The following is a 17,347-nucleotide window of genomic DNA, read 5'->3' as shown; positions in this document are numbered from 1 at the left end:
GGAGACATACCTTGTAGAAGGCAAATCTCTGAATCTGACAGTAAAAGTCATTAACTCTTCAAGTGACAAAGAGACATTATACCCTGACTTCCTTTTTAGGAATACTTCTTGCTGCCAATGTCAGTTCAGCACAAATTTTCAAACCAATTATGACAATGGATTCACATACCTTTCTAAAAGAAAATCTTGATAAAGGACTGGGAGGGGGCAGATACCCTTTATATAGACCCTGAGAGGTTAATAATAGCAACAGCCAGTGGCAGTGCCAGTAAATGTTTAACAATCAACTCTCTGGCAGAAAAAGCCCTGATTTGTAGGCTTTGCTGATTTCCATGATGTAAATACTCCCACCATGGTGGATTTCAAGCTACTAAGGTGACAAATAATTAACATGAAGTTGGGCAGACATGCCCACAGCTCTCAGGAGCTGGTACAAGCAGGCTCCAGCCCTCCACTGGCAATGCTAATATTTACTAGTTACGTACTTATGTGCCAGCTATGTGCTAAGTGCTTCATAGTCATCCTCTTTCAATCCCTGTAACAGTTCAATGGGCAGGTACTATTTTATCCCCATTTTACAGATGAGAGAAAACTAGGTATTAGAGACGTTAATTTAGTAATTAGTCAAAAGTCGAATAGCTACTAAGTGTTAAGGGCTAGCATTCAAATGCTGGCCATCTGGTTCAATGGTCCATGCTCTCAGCCCCTCTTTAATCCTGCCTCTCTCTGTAAGGTGTTAAAGAAGCTGCTATGATCACTGCCACCTCATCTTACAGATGACGTGTTGGTAAAGAGTACAGTGCAGGCTCTGGGGTAATTGGCAGTGGGGTGAAGGCGTCTACCAACATCAGACATGCAAGGTTTCTTCTCCTTCTCTCCCAGGAAATTTCACCTTGTCCTTCAAGGACAGATGCTCCCTCTTTAGCGGAGCCTTCCCCAACTCCCGCAGAGCTGTTACTCCCCACATATTTTTTTGTTAGGAAAATTTTACTTTTTCCATTATAAAATAAATACATGCTCATTAGAGAATACAGAAAATATCAAATACAAGGAGAAAAATCTCTTGTGGTCCCACTTCCTACTCACAGCATTTGTTCCTCATTTCTACTATTGGATTCATTCCCCTGTTCAATGTTTGTCTATTTATGGGTGTCAGCCCCACTGGACTGTGAACTCCTCCTGAGGAGATATCATGTGGTACCCACATTTGTAACCTCCTTCCACTGCATCCACACCCCACCTCCCTCCCTAGCACAACATCCAACACACGGCTGCCCCCCAATTAATCTGGATGCTTTATTATGTCTTCCAATTCATGAGAGGAAACCCTGAGCTTTTCACGTTTATCTTCAAAGCTGTCCTAATCTTAACTAAGATTGGTTTTCTTCCTTTGTCCTACATTCTTATTGTCCTGAGTCAGGCAGGAAAGTGCTATTCCAGCAGGCATCTTGCCTTACCTGCATCCCTCTCATCTTCTGGAAGCGTGCAATGGTGTCGCTGATGGTGTACACACGCACGTGGCCCATGTGCAGCTTGCCGGAAGGATAAGGGAACATGGAAAGCACGTAAAACTTGGGCTTTGATTTCTAGGAAAGAATGACAAAAAAATGACAATGAGTATTTATTAAGCATTCACGGGGAAACCCGCATGCACATAATATTTTGGCATTTTACTCAAGGTAATAATTTAACATTTTTAGAAGTTTTCTTTTAAAAAAAACCGTTCCCATAAGGTAAACTGACAAAAATGCCTAATACCAAACTTCAAAGCCCTGGCTTAACCTAAAGAATGTCCAAAATAATGCCAAACAACCTCAAAGTCCTATTACCCATATGTATTTTTAAATCTGTCTTTTTCTCTTTTAAAAGCTTCTCTTTTAGGACAGCTATCTAGGTCTTAAAGAACTATATGTTTTTCCAAATGAAGCTCTGACACATATGTCCATATAATTCAAGGAAACAATAGTGAATCACAGAGATGTGACATGTCTAAAAATGGAGCCCCTCCCTAAATTCCCTGTAGCTGCATGCAGACTTGGATTGAACAGTACGAGCAGGGTCCTCAGGCACCGGTTCAGGTCCCGGGTTTTCTGCTGTATTGTGAGCTTATCTTTCAACAGAAAAAGTTGAAATGGTAAGGTAATGAGAAAATTTTAGCTATTTCCCAGGGGGTGATCTACAGGCAGCCTCAGGCCAGGGTTACATAACTCTCCAACTTCCAAAGACGGGCTTCATCACGAGAAACACAGAAAAAAGGTAAATGCATTGGAACAGAATGAACACAGGGCGGGAGGTCCTCACAGGAACACTGACTTTTGGCACCTTAGTGCTTCCACAGTAAAATGGTGAATGCTGTCACGAGTTTGTGCACATGAGGGGAAAAGGCTCCACAGGAAAGGTGGTATCATTTAATTGATTCCTTACTGGGGACCTATTGTTCAAGGGCAAGGACCATGTTTTAATCATCCCTCCCCCCAACCCCACCTTCCCGGCTGCCCACCTCCCAGTTTAATAAATGTTGGATAAATGTTTGTCAGCCTTTGTGCTCTGAAGCCTGATAACAGGCCTCTGCAGCGCACTTATTACTGAAGGGCACTTTTCCCAGCACACTTCACCAATCCTATCCAGGTGACAGGAATGTTCCCCCTCTCCAATCTCAAATCCTCCCATGGGGGAGAAGGGGTGCCTCTGAAGAAAGGAAGAGAACAGGTAACTGCTTCTGTTTAGTCACTAAGGGTCTGGACTGTCTGATGTTATCATTACTTTTTTGCCACCTTCTATTTTTCTCTTTCTGTCCTTACTCCCTTCCATGAGCGCTACTAGAGTTCTTTAAGCCTTTGCTTCTTCAAAATGAATGAAAACAAATGCAAGACAGAATATTCATAACCACTCTTTTGGGTATGTGTGTGGACTGGGGAGGTATTTTTTGGTAAGTATTTGCATGACTGATAATTGACAGCCAACTGTAATCAGGGGAACAGAAGAAACCAGAAATCAGATTCTTTCCAAATCTCATTCGACCCCTTGCTTTACACTTCCTTCAGCAAAGAAGTTAAACAAATCTTTAGCAGGGCCCCTAAAGGGTGGCAAAACAGACCAGAGTGGCACTTTTCTCTGTACTGCCCATCTTCTGGAAATCACCCACTGAGTGGTAAGTAAAGGTGCCTGAAGGAAGAGAAGGGAAAAGTGAATAAATAAGAAGTTTGGATAATACATAAACTTGGAAATCTGGAATACTGAAGTGACAGCTGCTGTTGATTTCTAGAAATGGATGGAAAGCCCCACGTTGATCATGCACTTTAATGTGGATCCATAACTCTTAGGAAAACCTCAGGAGCATGAGAGAGGACTTGAGATTCAGGAGTTAGTGGGGACTTAGGACTTTCCTTCTTTAAGAAGGCAAGTGACAGACAATCCTCTCAGCTTGTAAACAAATCCCTCAAAGGAAGTACAAGACCTCGTTCTGATACTTGGTGCAGAATCGGAAATAAGCAGACTACCCACTCGATTCAAACATTACTCATTGCAATGGATTTGGCCTACTGCCTTTCCTTTGGGAATTTTTAGGGACATGGGAAAACAGCTGTTACAGAGTTCTTTGGGACCTGAAAAAAACAACAAAATCCTTGATATAAACTATTTCTAGTTTTTCATTTTAAAGTTTTTACATTAAACCTATTTTTTATTATAATCACTTTGTTTTCATTATAGTGACATATATTTTAAAATGATGTTTATTTAACAATGTTGCCCGAAACATTTTCCACATATAGCTTCTTCATTAACATATCCATTTTGTATGTCTATCCAACAAAGATTAAATTTATAGCAAAATCAAGGGATTCATTACATACTAGCTAAGCAGAACTACAAAACTGAGTTTACAGAATATATATAGAAAAGTATTGGGCTTCCCTGGTAGCACAGTGGTTAAGAATCCACCTGCCGGGCTTCCCTGGTGGCACAGTGGTTGGGAGTCCGCCTGCCGATGCAGGGGACACGGGTTCGTGCCCTGGCCCGGGAAGATCCCACATGCCGTGGAGCGGCTGGGCCCGTGAGCCATGGCCGCTGAGCCTGCGCGTCCGGAGCCTGTGCTCCGCGGTGGGAGAGGCCACAACAGTTAGAGGCCCGCGTACCGCAAAAACAAAAAAACAAAACAAAACAAAAAAAGAATCCACCTGCCAATGCAGGGGACACAGGTTAGAGCCCTGGTCCGGGAAGATCCCACATGCCACAGAACAACTAAGCCCATGCGCCACAACTACTAAGCTTGCGCTCTAGAGCCCGTGAGCCACAACTACTGAGCCCGTGTGCCACAACTACTGAAGCCCACGCGCCTAAAGCCCACGCTCTGCAACAAGAGAAGCCACCTCGATAAGAGGCCCGCGCACCCCAACGAAGAGTAGCCCCCGCTCGAAGCAACTAGAGAAAGTCCGCACGCAGCAATGAAGACCCAACACAGCCAAAAATAAATAAATAAATAAATAAATAAATTTTTTTAAAAAAGAAAAGTATTGCTAGCAAAACTCTTTACTATTCATGAATATTTTTATTTATTGCAGAAAAGGTATTCAGCTTATTGCCTGACCCTGCCTTTTGCTTTTCTGTGTGAATTAAGTCATTTTCCTCTGTGACAATGAAATGAGTTCTATCTCTGGGAGTGGAAAGAAGGAATTACGGGAGTTTATACTATAATTGAGTAGGAATCTGATTGAAAGGGAAATTTTCATAATTATATAAAAGTGTAAGAATTTAAGCCTTTAAAAGAAATTAAGATTGGAAGCGATAGAAAAAGGATGGTTTTTATAAATGGGTCCTATTATTTTTGTCAGCTTCTAACATCAGGAGAAAGCAACTTCTGCCTCTTTATAGATCATGCTCTGAAGCTGTCGCTGAGTCTAGAGGATGGAGGGGGAAGGACCACTCAATAGGAGCCTGCAGCCTGGGATCTGGTCGAGCTTTGACACTAGCTGTGAGACCTTAGGCAAATTCCTTTGTCTTTCTGGCCTCGGTTTACAATCTGTAAATCAAAGGCAAGGCAAAAGAAGGTTCCTGGTGAAAGCATGAGTTTAGAAATCAAATGTGTCTGGGTTTGAGTCCTGGGCTCTGCCACAAGTGAGCTGTGCATCTCAACAAGTTACCAAACCTCCCTCTGAGCCTGTTTTCTTACCCCCAAAATGAGGATAATATTACTCACCCCCAGGGTTGATTCAGGATTTAAATGAGATAATCAATGGAAAGATGGTGGCTGACATAGTAAAATGCTCATTAAATGGAAGTTCTTTTTATAATGATGATTATGATGATGATGGCAAAATATTCAGCATCTAGAAGCTCATTCAGGTGGATTTCAAATGTAGCTAATACCAGAGGGAGGTTGATTATAGATTCTTCAAAATCCACCAGCATCTAGTCATATTCTCATTCCTGACAAAGACACACCACACATTTTTATCCTCTTTCAGTTTATAAAATGGGTTCAGTCATATTTTCTCATTTGATTTTCAAAGCAATCCTGTGAGATAAACAATGCAAAGAATCTGAGGATCAAAGAGGTTAAACGATGCTGATGAGATCACACTGATTTGGGTGCAGAGCCAGTATTACTGCTCAGGCTCCCGATCCAGTGCTCTCTCCACTTTGCCATTCCCTGATTCAAACCCTCATAGAATGCCACCAGGGGATGGCAAAATGTCCCTCAAGCTATTTACCCAACTAGTGAAACACAGTTTATTTTGATCCATTTAAGTTTTTACACAACCATGCGCTTAAGAATGCAATGTCACAAGAAGAAAAAGCTACAACTTCAAAATGTTTGGAAGTGACTAAATTTAAACCAAAAGAAAAAAAGCTAATTTTATGCTCTTCATTGAGAATTAAACTGCTCCCTAAGGTCTGCTTCCAAAATACATTTAGTTACATTAGTCTGGTCATGTTGCCACAAAGAATTTTCACTTCCTAATGAGGTAAAAGTCAAGCTTTTATTGTATAATTATGCAATATATTTAAACCTTGCTTTTTATCATTTCACGTGTTACACACTACATCTCTTTAAATACCAGATTTTCTTTGTAACTAATGCCGAAAACCATCCTTCAGTTTAATACAAATAGCTACCCACCCACATTGTTCATAATGATCAATCTCATAGAAAGAATGAGTCTGATAAGAGTGGAGAATCAGGAAAGGCGATTCAAGCAGTGTCATCTTGTGCAGATATATATTTACTCAACTGCTTGCCTTTGGCCTAATCTCTTTAATTAAACATAAAGGGTCAGCATTATTTTACTGGTAACTATTATGAAAGGATGGTCAGAACTTAAGAGTAAAATTCTATTTTATAGTGCTGTGCTCTGATCAGTTTCAACATTTCATTCAACAAATCATATCTTCCATTTGTCATTTTGACCAATATCGAGAGGTAAGGGTTAATGCATCCAAGACTGATCCCCAGCAGGTTGGTCTCCCAGAGAAGGAGCTGGCCTCCAGCAGAGAACTCCATGGAAAGTGGCTACAGCCAAGTGCTTAAGACAATTAATTCAGGTAGAGCGTTGAGCTGGTGCAGACAGACCAAAAGCCAAGGGTCCCCTAACTTATATAGCTGCAACCATGAGGTTGGACCCCAGTCCCAGATCACATCTGGGAAGGGCTGGTACCTCCCAAGCCATGATGGCAGAAAAGGGCTGGAGGCCAGCGTCATGGGAGGGGAGAGGGAGGTACTTCTCAGAATATGCAGGAGCTTAAAAGTTCCACAGCTGAGGGGCCCAGGTGCCTCTCCTAGCGTCTCCTATCTGACCCTGCTGGATCCCTGTGTGCTGCCCCACCATGCAGTGGACCACAGAGGACCTGACATCTGCTGTGGCTCCTGTCTTGATGAGCTTCCCCAGTAAATGCTGCTCCAGAATGCCCAGTGTGGCACCATTTGCATGCACCTTGTTTGTATGTGCACCACACTGAAACTCCTCCAAGCACCAGGTTGGTCTCATCCCAGTTACCCCTCACAAGCATCCTGGGAAGCAGGTGAGCACTACTATTAACAATGCCCGTTGTAGATAAAAAAAAGTTGAAGCCCAGAGAGATTCAGAAATTTGGCTCAATGTCACATACTCAATAACTTATTTGAATTCAGGCAGTCTCACCCCAGTCCAAGCTCTTAGTCCCTCTTCTCTACCCTTTCAGCGTCTCTTAGAATACTCATGGGACTTCCTTGGTGGCGCAGTGGATAAGACTTCAAGTTCCCAGTGCAGGGGGCCCGGGTTCGATCCCTGTTCAGGGAACTAGATCCCACATACATGCAGCAACTAAGAGCTCGCATGCCACAACTAAGGAGCCTACCTGCTGCAACTAAGACCTGGTGCAACCAAAAAAATATATATATATATATATATAAAAAAGAATACTCACATCAGCTTCTGAAATTTTGGAGGCCTGTTCTTTTATTCGTTGATGCCACCATTTCTCCACATCCTTTCTTGTCTGCAGCGTATACTCTTTGGTCCACTTTCCCGTGGCACTGTAAATACCTCTGGAACATCCTGGAATCACTCTCCTTCCCCATTTGATGACATCTGGACCATCATGTAGCTGCCTTTTCAGAAGAGAGGCATATAAACCCAGCCTCTGCCAAGAAGGAGCCATTCTTCAAAAGGAGGGAAGGCCCTGAAAGAGAGGGCAGAAAGCACACCGTGTGAGCCGCCCGGAACCTCCCCGAGCTCATCCTTCCATTCAGCACAGCCAGCGCTCCCCGCCCGTCCACATGCTTTCCTCTTATTCTGATGACTTCTTCCCCTGAAAAGAATACTTCAGAAGTGTAGCTGAGCTAAACACAAACTTCTTAATTGGAAAATATTAAACGTGTTCGATGCTCCCAAACAGCAAGATACAAAAGCCCCATAGGAACAAAAGGAGACCACCACCTGGGCCAGCTCCTGCTGCAACCTCACAGCTTGCTTGCGTGGGAAGCAGCAGAGCCACCTCCGGCCCTCGCCTTTAGGCCAGCCTAGGGTCTGTACAGGAGGCTTTAATTCCCATTGTCCAGGCTTCAGAAGAGCTCTAAGCACATCTGGGCTTGGCCTTAGGCTCAAGTATCAGAAGAGATCTGAACACAGGTCTCCCAGGAAGATCGGAGACTCTGAGCTGAGATTAGCCTTCTTCATACATACTACAAGCTAAGTATACTCAGTAGGCTGAGCCAGGAAATAACCATTATTTAGAAGACTGCTTATCCATTTAGTTCTTCATTCACCTACTAAATATTTATTGAGTGTCACTAGGTCCACACACTATTCTAGGCACTGGGGATAGAGCAGTGAACAAAAAGTCCCTTCTTTCATGGCACTTATATACTAGTAGAGAAAAGCAGATAAGAAACAAACAAATAAATATATAACATGTGGAACAGTGATGAGTGTTATGGTTTTCTGGAATACAACCCACAGGTTGGGGCCCACTAAGACATCTAGCTGCGAATCAAAATTCAACTTTAATGTTTCATTGGTTTCCTCCAAAGGTGAATTCCAAAAATGACCTCATAGAAGTTTCATGTTTTATCACTGTGTTAAAGCCTAAGGTGACAGTTCATCAAATATTTAAGATTTATGACTAAATAGCCTAAACTTTCTGCCTTCCTGCATAACAGCATTAGCTATAGTGCAGAAACAGACAAAAACAGACCTTTCAAAACCAGAGAGAAATTAAGGAAGAAACTGGCACTCTGAGCTGGCATTAATTCTTTTTTGTTTTGTTTTGATTTGATTTGAATTTTATTTTATTTATTATTATTTTTTATACCGCAGGTTCTTATTAGTTATCTATTTTATACATATTAGTGTATATATGTCAATCCCAATCTCCCAGTTCATCACCTCCCCCCACCCCACGCTTTCCCCCCTTGGTGTCCATACATTTGTTCTCTACATCTGTGTCTCTATTTCTAAACTGGCATTAATTCTTGATCCTCTCAAAATTTTTGTTTCGATGCTGGTTAGCCATTGTGAAAAAAGAAATACCAAAGAGTGCAGACAGATCACCAATATGAGCAATATGAAGGAAGGAATCTTAATTTCACTTAAAATTCTAATCCTGTCTCTATAACTTTCTTATACTATGCACCAGATTATAAAAAACGTATAACAACATTCCCTGTCTACATAACAATAAGCTTTCTAAAAATGTTTACATAATACCTGGCTCACTAATAACCTTTCCTGTACATAAACCAATGGTATAGACTAGAGAATTCTGAAATGGATCTGGATATTTTAAAGAACTTAAAGTTCATAAAGCAAAAAGCACAAATAGATTAGAAAGTGATAGACTATTCAAGGAATGGGGGACCGATTCAAATTAGAGCCCCACCTCAAACCAAAAAACAGAGTAAATCTCACATAGATTAAAGAATTTTTAAAAATACCATAAAACAAGAAAAAACATAGATGAGTATGTACTAATTTTGTAAAAGGTGCAGGATGTTCTGTCCTAAGCATAAAAGCAATGGAAGATTTCATAAAGGAAAATATTAATAGAACTCTCTAAAAAATGTAAAATACCTGCATATCAAAACCACCACAAACAAAATTAGAAAGCAAACAACAAGCTGAGAGAAAACTGCCAAAACTACAACAAAAGATTACCCTTCTCTATAAAGAGTTCACATATGAGAAGAGAAAGAGTAACAACCTAATTTTAAAAATTGGAGACGGAGAAAAGAGGAAACACAAATTGGCTAACAAATACCTGAAAAGGAATGACTTTACAACTAATCAAAGAAATGCAAATTAAAACAAGGAAATATTTTGCTTATCAGATGGGTAAAAACCTGTTATAAAAAGAAATGTGCACTTTTATACACTCCCGGTGAAATGCAAACTGATTCCAACTCCCTGGGGAGCAATCTGGTAATATATGTGTCAAGACCCTTTAAGAAAAGTCCACACCCTTTATGTTAGGGGAACTCAGCCATAAGTGCACTCAGGGCTATGATTTACTGCAGCCCTGGAGCTCAGTCCAGTTCCCTTTCTTTACATCCCAGGCCCTGCTCTGGGACACTCCACCACCAAAGCCCTAATGGACATTGCCTCTTCCTGATAAGGAGCAGCCATTTTATTAGAGGACCATGCCCCTACCATGAATGTGAAAGGTGTGATTCATATCTCGTGCTATGATCAACTTGGCCCTTTTCTTCCTTAGCTCTGTCACATCCAGTTCCTTGCCTAGATGTTTGGAATCTTGTCTCATCTTCCACATCCTTCCAAAGTATCAATCCCCATTACTCCACTCCTCTTTAAGAGTCAGCCCTGATCTCAACCTCACTTAGGGCTTAAGGTTAAGTTTTTTGAGAATGGTGGGGGTAGCGGCCTGTGACCATAGAGGGAGGGGCCTGAGAACTGGACCCAAAATGACAATCATATATGGACAGAGAAACCTAGCAGAGTAGGAAAAAACGGGCAAAGAAACAGAACACAGAGAAGCACACGAGGGCATTAGTGTGCGCCCAAAAGAAAGTGTCCGAGAATGTACCTGGGAAATTAATCTTAAAGGAGCTATGTGCAAAAACAACAACAAAAAACCCCAACTAATTCTCTATGTGACCTCAGGAAAATTACTTCCTGCCTAGAAAATCAGCTTCTCCTTAAGATAAAGGGGTAAATCCAGATGCTCTCTGATGACCTTAGAGCCCTAACATGCTGTGACAATGATCTGTGGGTCACAGAGAGGATGTGGGCCAATGGATGTCCTTCGAGTCTAAAGCCTCAGCCCCGAGAGCAAAGATCCAGGGACCAGCCGGGGTAGTGGAGCGGTGGAGAGAGGGAATTGAGTACAAAACTATACGTACATATGCGTTTTTCTGGGAAAGGGTCCAGAGCTATCAACAGAGTCAGTGGCTCAAAGAATCTGAAGATCTGAATCTCAGAAACTTTTCCAGCTGGGAAACTGCACAGCTCCGAGACCACCAAACCCAGCCCGCACTTTCCCTTCGGCTCCCGGCAAGTCGAAATCTACCAATCCGGGTAAAGGGGAGATCAGGCCTCGTATCTTGCCCCTATGAGCCCGGATCAGGGGTTTACCTGCTCACAGGCTCTGGCCTGCGGCTCCTTACACCTCGATTCCCACCTTAGGCGAACACGGCCCGGCCAGTCACCACGGGCGCCGCCATGTTGGCAGAACAACAACTTTATCGATGGCGGCCACTGCAGACACAGACAGGCGGGGGCGGAGCCGAAAGAGTAAGAGCGCGGCCTGGTCCTGACTCCCGGCATTCCTTGAGGCCGGGGCCGCAGGGCGGCTGTCGCGGGTTCCGCTCTTCGGTCACTGGCACCGCCCCCTGGCCCCAAGCCCCGCCCCTGGGCCCAGACCTCGCCCCTGGGCCCAGACCTCCACCCTGCGTCTAGCGGCTGCAAAACTCTGGATATCCAAGGATAAAATTCTTCACAATTGTAGCTGGCGTGTGAAATTCACCAGTTTAGTGTCCCTAGGCGGCACGTGGTGTAAAGACCACTGGAGGAATCCCGAGGCCACGGTTCGAAGTACATCGTAGTTACAGCCTCCTCCTCCTCTCTCAACCTCTTGATCCTTAATGGACCACATGATGGTTAAGCCATCTTCCACCATATCCGTGGTCTAGCTGTGGGAGGGGAATTACCTGGCCAAAGTTGGAGGTAAAGTGTGCTTTCCTCACCTGATACTTGGGCTGGGAGTCAGGAAAACATGATGCCTGACCACCCACTTTCCTATTAGAGTTTATGTATTCCACCCTGTAACCTCCCCATCCCTGGCAAGTATTTCTTGCTATAAATAAATAAATGAATGAATCAATGAATGAATTGCAAAGGAACAGTGGTGTTAAAGTATAATTTTCAAAAATGTAAAACCTGTTTAAAGGAGATTTAGAAGAACACATATATATGGGCAATCAGGAATACTGAAAGAAATTTGCTACTTGTGCAAAACTGGTTGATATCATGTAGGGCTAGAAAAAGTAATGTTTGAGAGCTATCTTTTTCTACAGGGCTGAAATCACTTGTGCCTCTATCAAACAAAGTTCATCCCATTATTCTGTATTCTACATCTATAGTCTATATCTTAGCTTTTGCAGAGCTGGACAATAGAAGACAAGCAAATGTGCATACCCCACAGCACCAGATAATCCCCAGACCAGTACTCCACCCACACACTAATCTCTCACCAATTTCCAAGTCTTTAACAAAGTTTCCTGACAGTTCGAAATCCAAATACTTTGTTATTCAGTGTACACTTCAGACCAGCATCAGCCTCACTTGGCAATTTGCTAGAAATATAGAATCTCAGGCCCCACCCCAGTCCTGCTGAATTGGACTCTGCATTTTAAGAAACCTCTAGGGAATTCTTAGGCACACTGAAGTTTGAGACTCACTGTCTTAGAATGTGAGAGTTAGAAAGGATCTTGAGAATAGTCCAGCCGGCTCATTTTACAGATGAATAAACTGAGGCCCAATAGAGCTGTCTAGCTCAAGATCACTGCAAATTAGTACAGTCATCCCAAGGTATCCCAGGGGGATACCAGGATCCCAGATCCTGTCCTGGGTCCAGGACCCCTCGAGGATATCAAAATCCAAGGATGTTCAAGTCTCTTCTTAAAATGGTGTAATATTTGCATATAACCTATGCATATCCTCTTGTACACTTTAAACCATCTCTAGGTTATAATACCTATTACAATGTAAATGCTATGTAAATAGTTGCCAGTGTACAGGAAATTCAAGTTTTGCTTTTTGGAACTTTCTAGAATTTGGGGGGGGAATATTTCCCATCTGTGGTTGATTGAATCCACTGATGTAGAACCCGCGGATACAGAGGGCTGACTGTAAAAGATTTGGTATTCAAAACTGGGTCTCTAACCTGCTAAAATAGTGCCCTTCCCAAAGTGCAGAATGAAAGATCATTAGTTGAGACAACTTCCAGGCCAATTCTCTCATTTTGAAGATGAGGACACTGAGGCCCAGAGATTGGCTACAGCTTGCCTGAGGTCACACAGCTAGTTGATGGCAGAGTCAGGATTCCCATCCAGGTCTCCTGATCTCTCCACCCCTGAAACCAGATGCTTAATTTAAATTGACACCATGGAAGCACTGACTCTCATAACAACATACCACACAAAGTAATTCAATCTTCAAGGACTTCATGCTGTATGCACATATAACTAGGGTGCCCTTTCTCTAATTTACCCAAAACACTAAATTCTAAGTAGGCTCTACCCTTATTTTGATTCAAAATACCTCTTTCCTCTTATGAATTAAAGTTAACATTGACACTTCTAGGAGATTATTTCAAATAGAATTTTTCTAAAAGTTCACTTGCTTTACTGGAAAGTTGCTATTTTTACATCAAAGAAGACATAACATGAAAGTAAATTTCTTTCACTCTTAAAGAGCTTGCTACAGAGATACATTATTAAATGAAAGAGACAAGTTGCTGGGCTGTGTAAAATGTTACCCATTTTTGATTTTTTAAAAAGGAAAGGAAATAAATGAAATACATGTGTTAGTATATGCATGAAAAGAAATCTAGAAAAATATGTCTCATACTATTTATTTCCTGTGATGATCTCTAGGGACAGTGGCGTTCTATGGGGCTTTCTTTCTCTTCATGATAGTTTTCTATGTTACTTTTGCTTTTTCTATTAGCTTGTGTGGTAGGCTGAATAATGGTCCCCAAAGATATCTACGTCCTAATCCCTGGAACCTGTGAATATTATTTTATATGGCAAAAGATACTTTGCAACGTGATTAAATTAAAAATCTTGAGATGAGATTATCCTGGGTTATCCTGGTAGGTCCTAAATGCAATGACAGAGAGAGGCAGAGGGAAATTTGAGACAGAAGAAGAGGCAATGTGACCACTGAACAAGATGCTGTGCTGATGGTTTAAAAGATGAAGGAAGGACCATGAGCAAAGGAAAGCAAGGAATGCAGCTCTAGAAGATGAAAAAGACAAGAATATAGATTTCCCCATATGATCCAGCAATTCCATTTTTGGGTAGATACCCAAAAAAACTGAAAACAGGATCTTAAAGAGATACTTGCACACCCATGTCATAGAGGCATTGTTCACAATAATCAAAAGGTGGAAGCAACCCAAGTGTCCATCAAGGGATGACTGGATAAACAAAACATGGTACATAAATACAGTGGAATATTATTCAGCCTTAAAAGGAGGGAAATTCTGACACATGCTACAACATGGACAAACCTTGAAGACATGCTAAGTGAAACAGTCACAAAAGGACAAGTATTACATGATTCCTCTTGTATGAGGTACCTAGAGTAGCCAAAGTCATAGAGACAGAAAGTAGAATTGTGGTTGCTCAGGGGCTAGGAGGAGGGGGGATGGGGAGTCATTGTTTAACATGTACAAAGTTTCAGTCTGGGAAGATGAAAAGGTCCAGAGATGAATGATGGTGAATGCACAGCCATGTGGATGTATGTAATGCCACTGAGCTGTACATTTAAAAATGGTTGAGATGGTAATTTTAAAATTTATTTATTTATTTATTTTTGGCTGTGTTGGGTTTTCGTTGCTGTGCACAGGCTTTCTCTAGTTGTGGCGAGTGGGGGCTACTCTTGGTTGCGGTGCATGGGCTTCTCCTTGTGCTGGCTTCTCTTGTTGTGGAGCGCGGGCTCTAAGCATGCGGGCTTCAGTAGTTGTGGCACATGGGCTCAGTAGTTGTGGCTCGCAGGCTCTAGAGCACAGGCTCAGTTGTTGTGGTGCACGGGCTTAGCTGCTCCACGGCATGTGGGATCTTCCCGGACCAGGGATCAAACCCGTGTCCCCTGCATTGGCAGGCAGATTCTTATCCACTGCGCCACCAGGGAAGTCCCGAGATGGTAAATTTTATGATTATTTTACCACAATTTAAAAAAAGGAAAGAAAACAGATCCTTTCCTAGAACCTCCCAGAAGGGAGTGGACTTCTATTGACACCTTGATTTTGGCCCAGTAAAACTGATTTTGGATTTCTGACATCCAGAACTATAAGGAAATAAGTGTGTTTTGTTTTAAGCCACCGAGTGTGTGGTAATTTGTATACTATTCAGCTTCTATGACTTTATATACAGAAAAGATTAAGACGACTTTTTATTAAATAGAGTGATGCCCATCACCATTTGTTTGATTTCATCTTTATAGGGCATTGTAGGTTATTAACATTCTAATTCTTCAGAAAGGTTCTTTACATGGCACCGTCTCGTCAAAGGAGCCTAGCTCTCCAGAGTCTCACCCAAACATTATTTGTCTCCTTTGGCCAGGACTCAACTTGAAGAACAGGTCAGGGTCAAACATGCCAGATACCACAGATAATCCTTAAAGAGAAGGAGAGCCTTCTTTCACACTTGAGTAAGCACTGCGAATAGCTGTGATAGTGGACATCCTTGTCTTACTCCCTCAGTCCCTTACTTGGATTGGGGTTGCTTCTAATGCTCTACCTTAACATATGATGCTTGCTTTAAGTTTTTGGTAAATACTCTTTGTGGTATCCCACCTCCAAGATACCACCAGTACCACTGATAACCCCACCTCCTGGTCTTCACACCCATGTGTATCCCCTCCCATGTTATACTGGGTTGGGTTAGTGTGACCAATAGAATACAGCAGAAATAACTCTATGTACCTAAACTTTCCACATTAGGTTGTAAAAGGCACTGCAGCTCCCATCTTGGTGTGTGTGTTTGTTGCATCACTCACTCAGGTGATGGGGTATGAGGGAGTATGTCATGAGCAAGGCTATAAAGAGAGCTAGGGACTTCTGTGGTGGTCCAGTGGTTAAGACTCCATGCTTCCACTGTAGGGGGCATGGGTTTGATCCCTGGTCGGGGAACTAAGATCCAGCATGCTGTGTGGAGTGGCACAGCCAAAATAAAAACAGAGAGCTACATGGTGAGGAACTGAGGTCATCTGCCAGCAGCCAGGTCAGTGGGCTTGGAAACAGTTCCTCCAGTCCGGTCAGCTCTTCTAAGACTGCAGCCCCAGGCAACAACTTCACTGAAACAGCAGGAGAGACCCTGAGGAGGAACCCCAGCTAAGTCATTCTCAGAAGCTGCATGAGATAGAACATGTTTGTAGTTTTAAGCTGCTACGCTTTGGGATAATTTTTCTCAGCAACAGATAACTAATGCACTCTTTATCACATCAGGAGAGTTTCCTTCTAATACCTGGTCTAGGATCCAGTCCAGGGTATACCCTGCATTGAGATACAATTCTTCTTTGTCTCCTCCAATCTGGGACAGCTCCTCCATCTTTATTTGCATGACCTTGACACTTCTGAAGAGTTCCAGTCAGGTATTTTGTAGAATGTCCCTCCTGATTTAATTCACGATTTGTATATGGGGCAGACATGCCACAGAAGTGAAGGCTGAGCCCTTCTTGGTGCATTTTTTAAAAGGAATAGGAAATGCATGAACATGTTTGTAAGGCGGTGGAGATGGTAAAGTCAAAGGAGGAATCGGTGTCGGACATGGAAGGAATGACTGAAAGAGGGAAGCCTGAAAAAGTGAGAGGGGGCAGGATGCCCAGCTCCCAGAGGTGGACTTTCACATTTTACTCTCTGTATTTAAACACTGAAGTTTTTAACAACAGACATGTATTACTTTTGTGATTAAAAAATGAAAAAGACTTTTTTTTTTAAACTCTAGGCTCAATCTTGTTTCAGAAATTATACTACCTTTTCCCCCCATATTGTAAGAGGCTTCTATAGCGTGGAGACTTGAAAATTTTACTTGCCTTCCAACGTATTTACTCATGTTTACTCCTTTAAGAGCCGGCATTCGATCTTTAGCCTGAACTACTGCATACCTCCCATCCCTGTGTCTCCCCCGCCAGCTTCCCGGCATCCTTCTCTGCGTGCTTCTTCTGCCTTGGTTTTCACTATAAGAGCATAAGAGCCAGGCCCTGCATCAGGAAATGGGTGGACAAGGATGAAGAAAACACGCTTCTCTGACCTCAGGGAGACTCTCATCTTCAAATTGCTTCTCTAGTTCTCTCTGCCTGGGTGCCCCTGCCTTTCCTCCCACCTGTGTGCCTTTCATATTATGGTGTCTGATCCTCCAAGTTTCTCTTCTTCTTCTTCTCCTTATCCTTCTTCGTCCTCCTCCTCCTCTCCCTGCTGCTTCCTCTTTCCCCCCCCCAACCCCTCCCTCTCTCACTGTTTCTTCTCTTCCCAACCACCTTATCAGTTGGTCTCTTTCTGGTCCCTCCCACGCCACCTCCTCACCCCCTTCCCACCTCGTCTTGCCCCACCTACTCTGTTGGACCCTACCAAGGTTTAGACATTCTGGATTCATTCAAGTACTATTTTAAAAATTGTAATGACCAATTTC

General features: G+C 42.6%; 1 protein-coding gene across 16 annotated transcripts in view; it reads right to left on the bottom strand.

Moving 5' to 3' along the window:
- LARS2 (leucyl-tRNA synthetase 2, mitochondrial) overlaps positions 1-17,347 on the bottom strand; it is a 269,549-nt gene that overhangs the window by 150,235 nt on the left and 101,967 nt on the right. For 10 of the 16 annotated variants that reach the window (XM_027097029.1, XM_027097025.1, XM_027097018.1 and 7 more), the window contains 2 exons: positions 7,405-7,659; positions 1,458-1,586 (listed from right to left, as the gene is read on the bottom strand). In XM_027097029.1, coding sequence (XP_026952830.1) covers positions 1,458-1,586; positions 7,405-7,638 — 363 coding nt within the window. In that variant the 5' untranslated portion in view covers positions 7,639-7,659. Of the gene's footprint in view, positions 1-1,457; positions 1,587-5,197; positions 5,516-7,404; positions 7,660-10,834; positions 10,932-11,066; positions 11,198-17,347 lie in introns of those variants that run through there. The other 6 variants (XM_027097030.1, XM_027097031.1, XM_027097026.1 and 3 more) reach the window with 4 other exon arrangements.

Source organism: Aethalodelphis obliquidens, unplaced genomic scaffold (assembly GCF_003676395.1).
Source record: "Aethalodelphis obliquidens isolate GAN/ISIS:26980383/991018 unplaced genomic scaffold, ASM367639v1 scaffold111, whole genome shotgun sequence".
Lineage (NCBI taxonomy): Eukaryota > Metazoa > Chordata > Mammalia > Artiodactyla > Delphinidae > Aethalodelphis > Aethalodelphis obliquidens.
The sequence above is the reverse complement of the archived record's forward strand: the minus strand, read 5'-3'. Positions and strand labels throughout refer to the sequence as shown.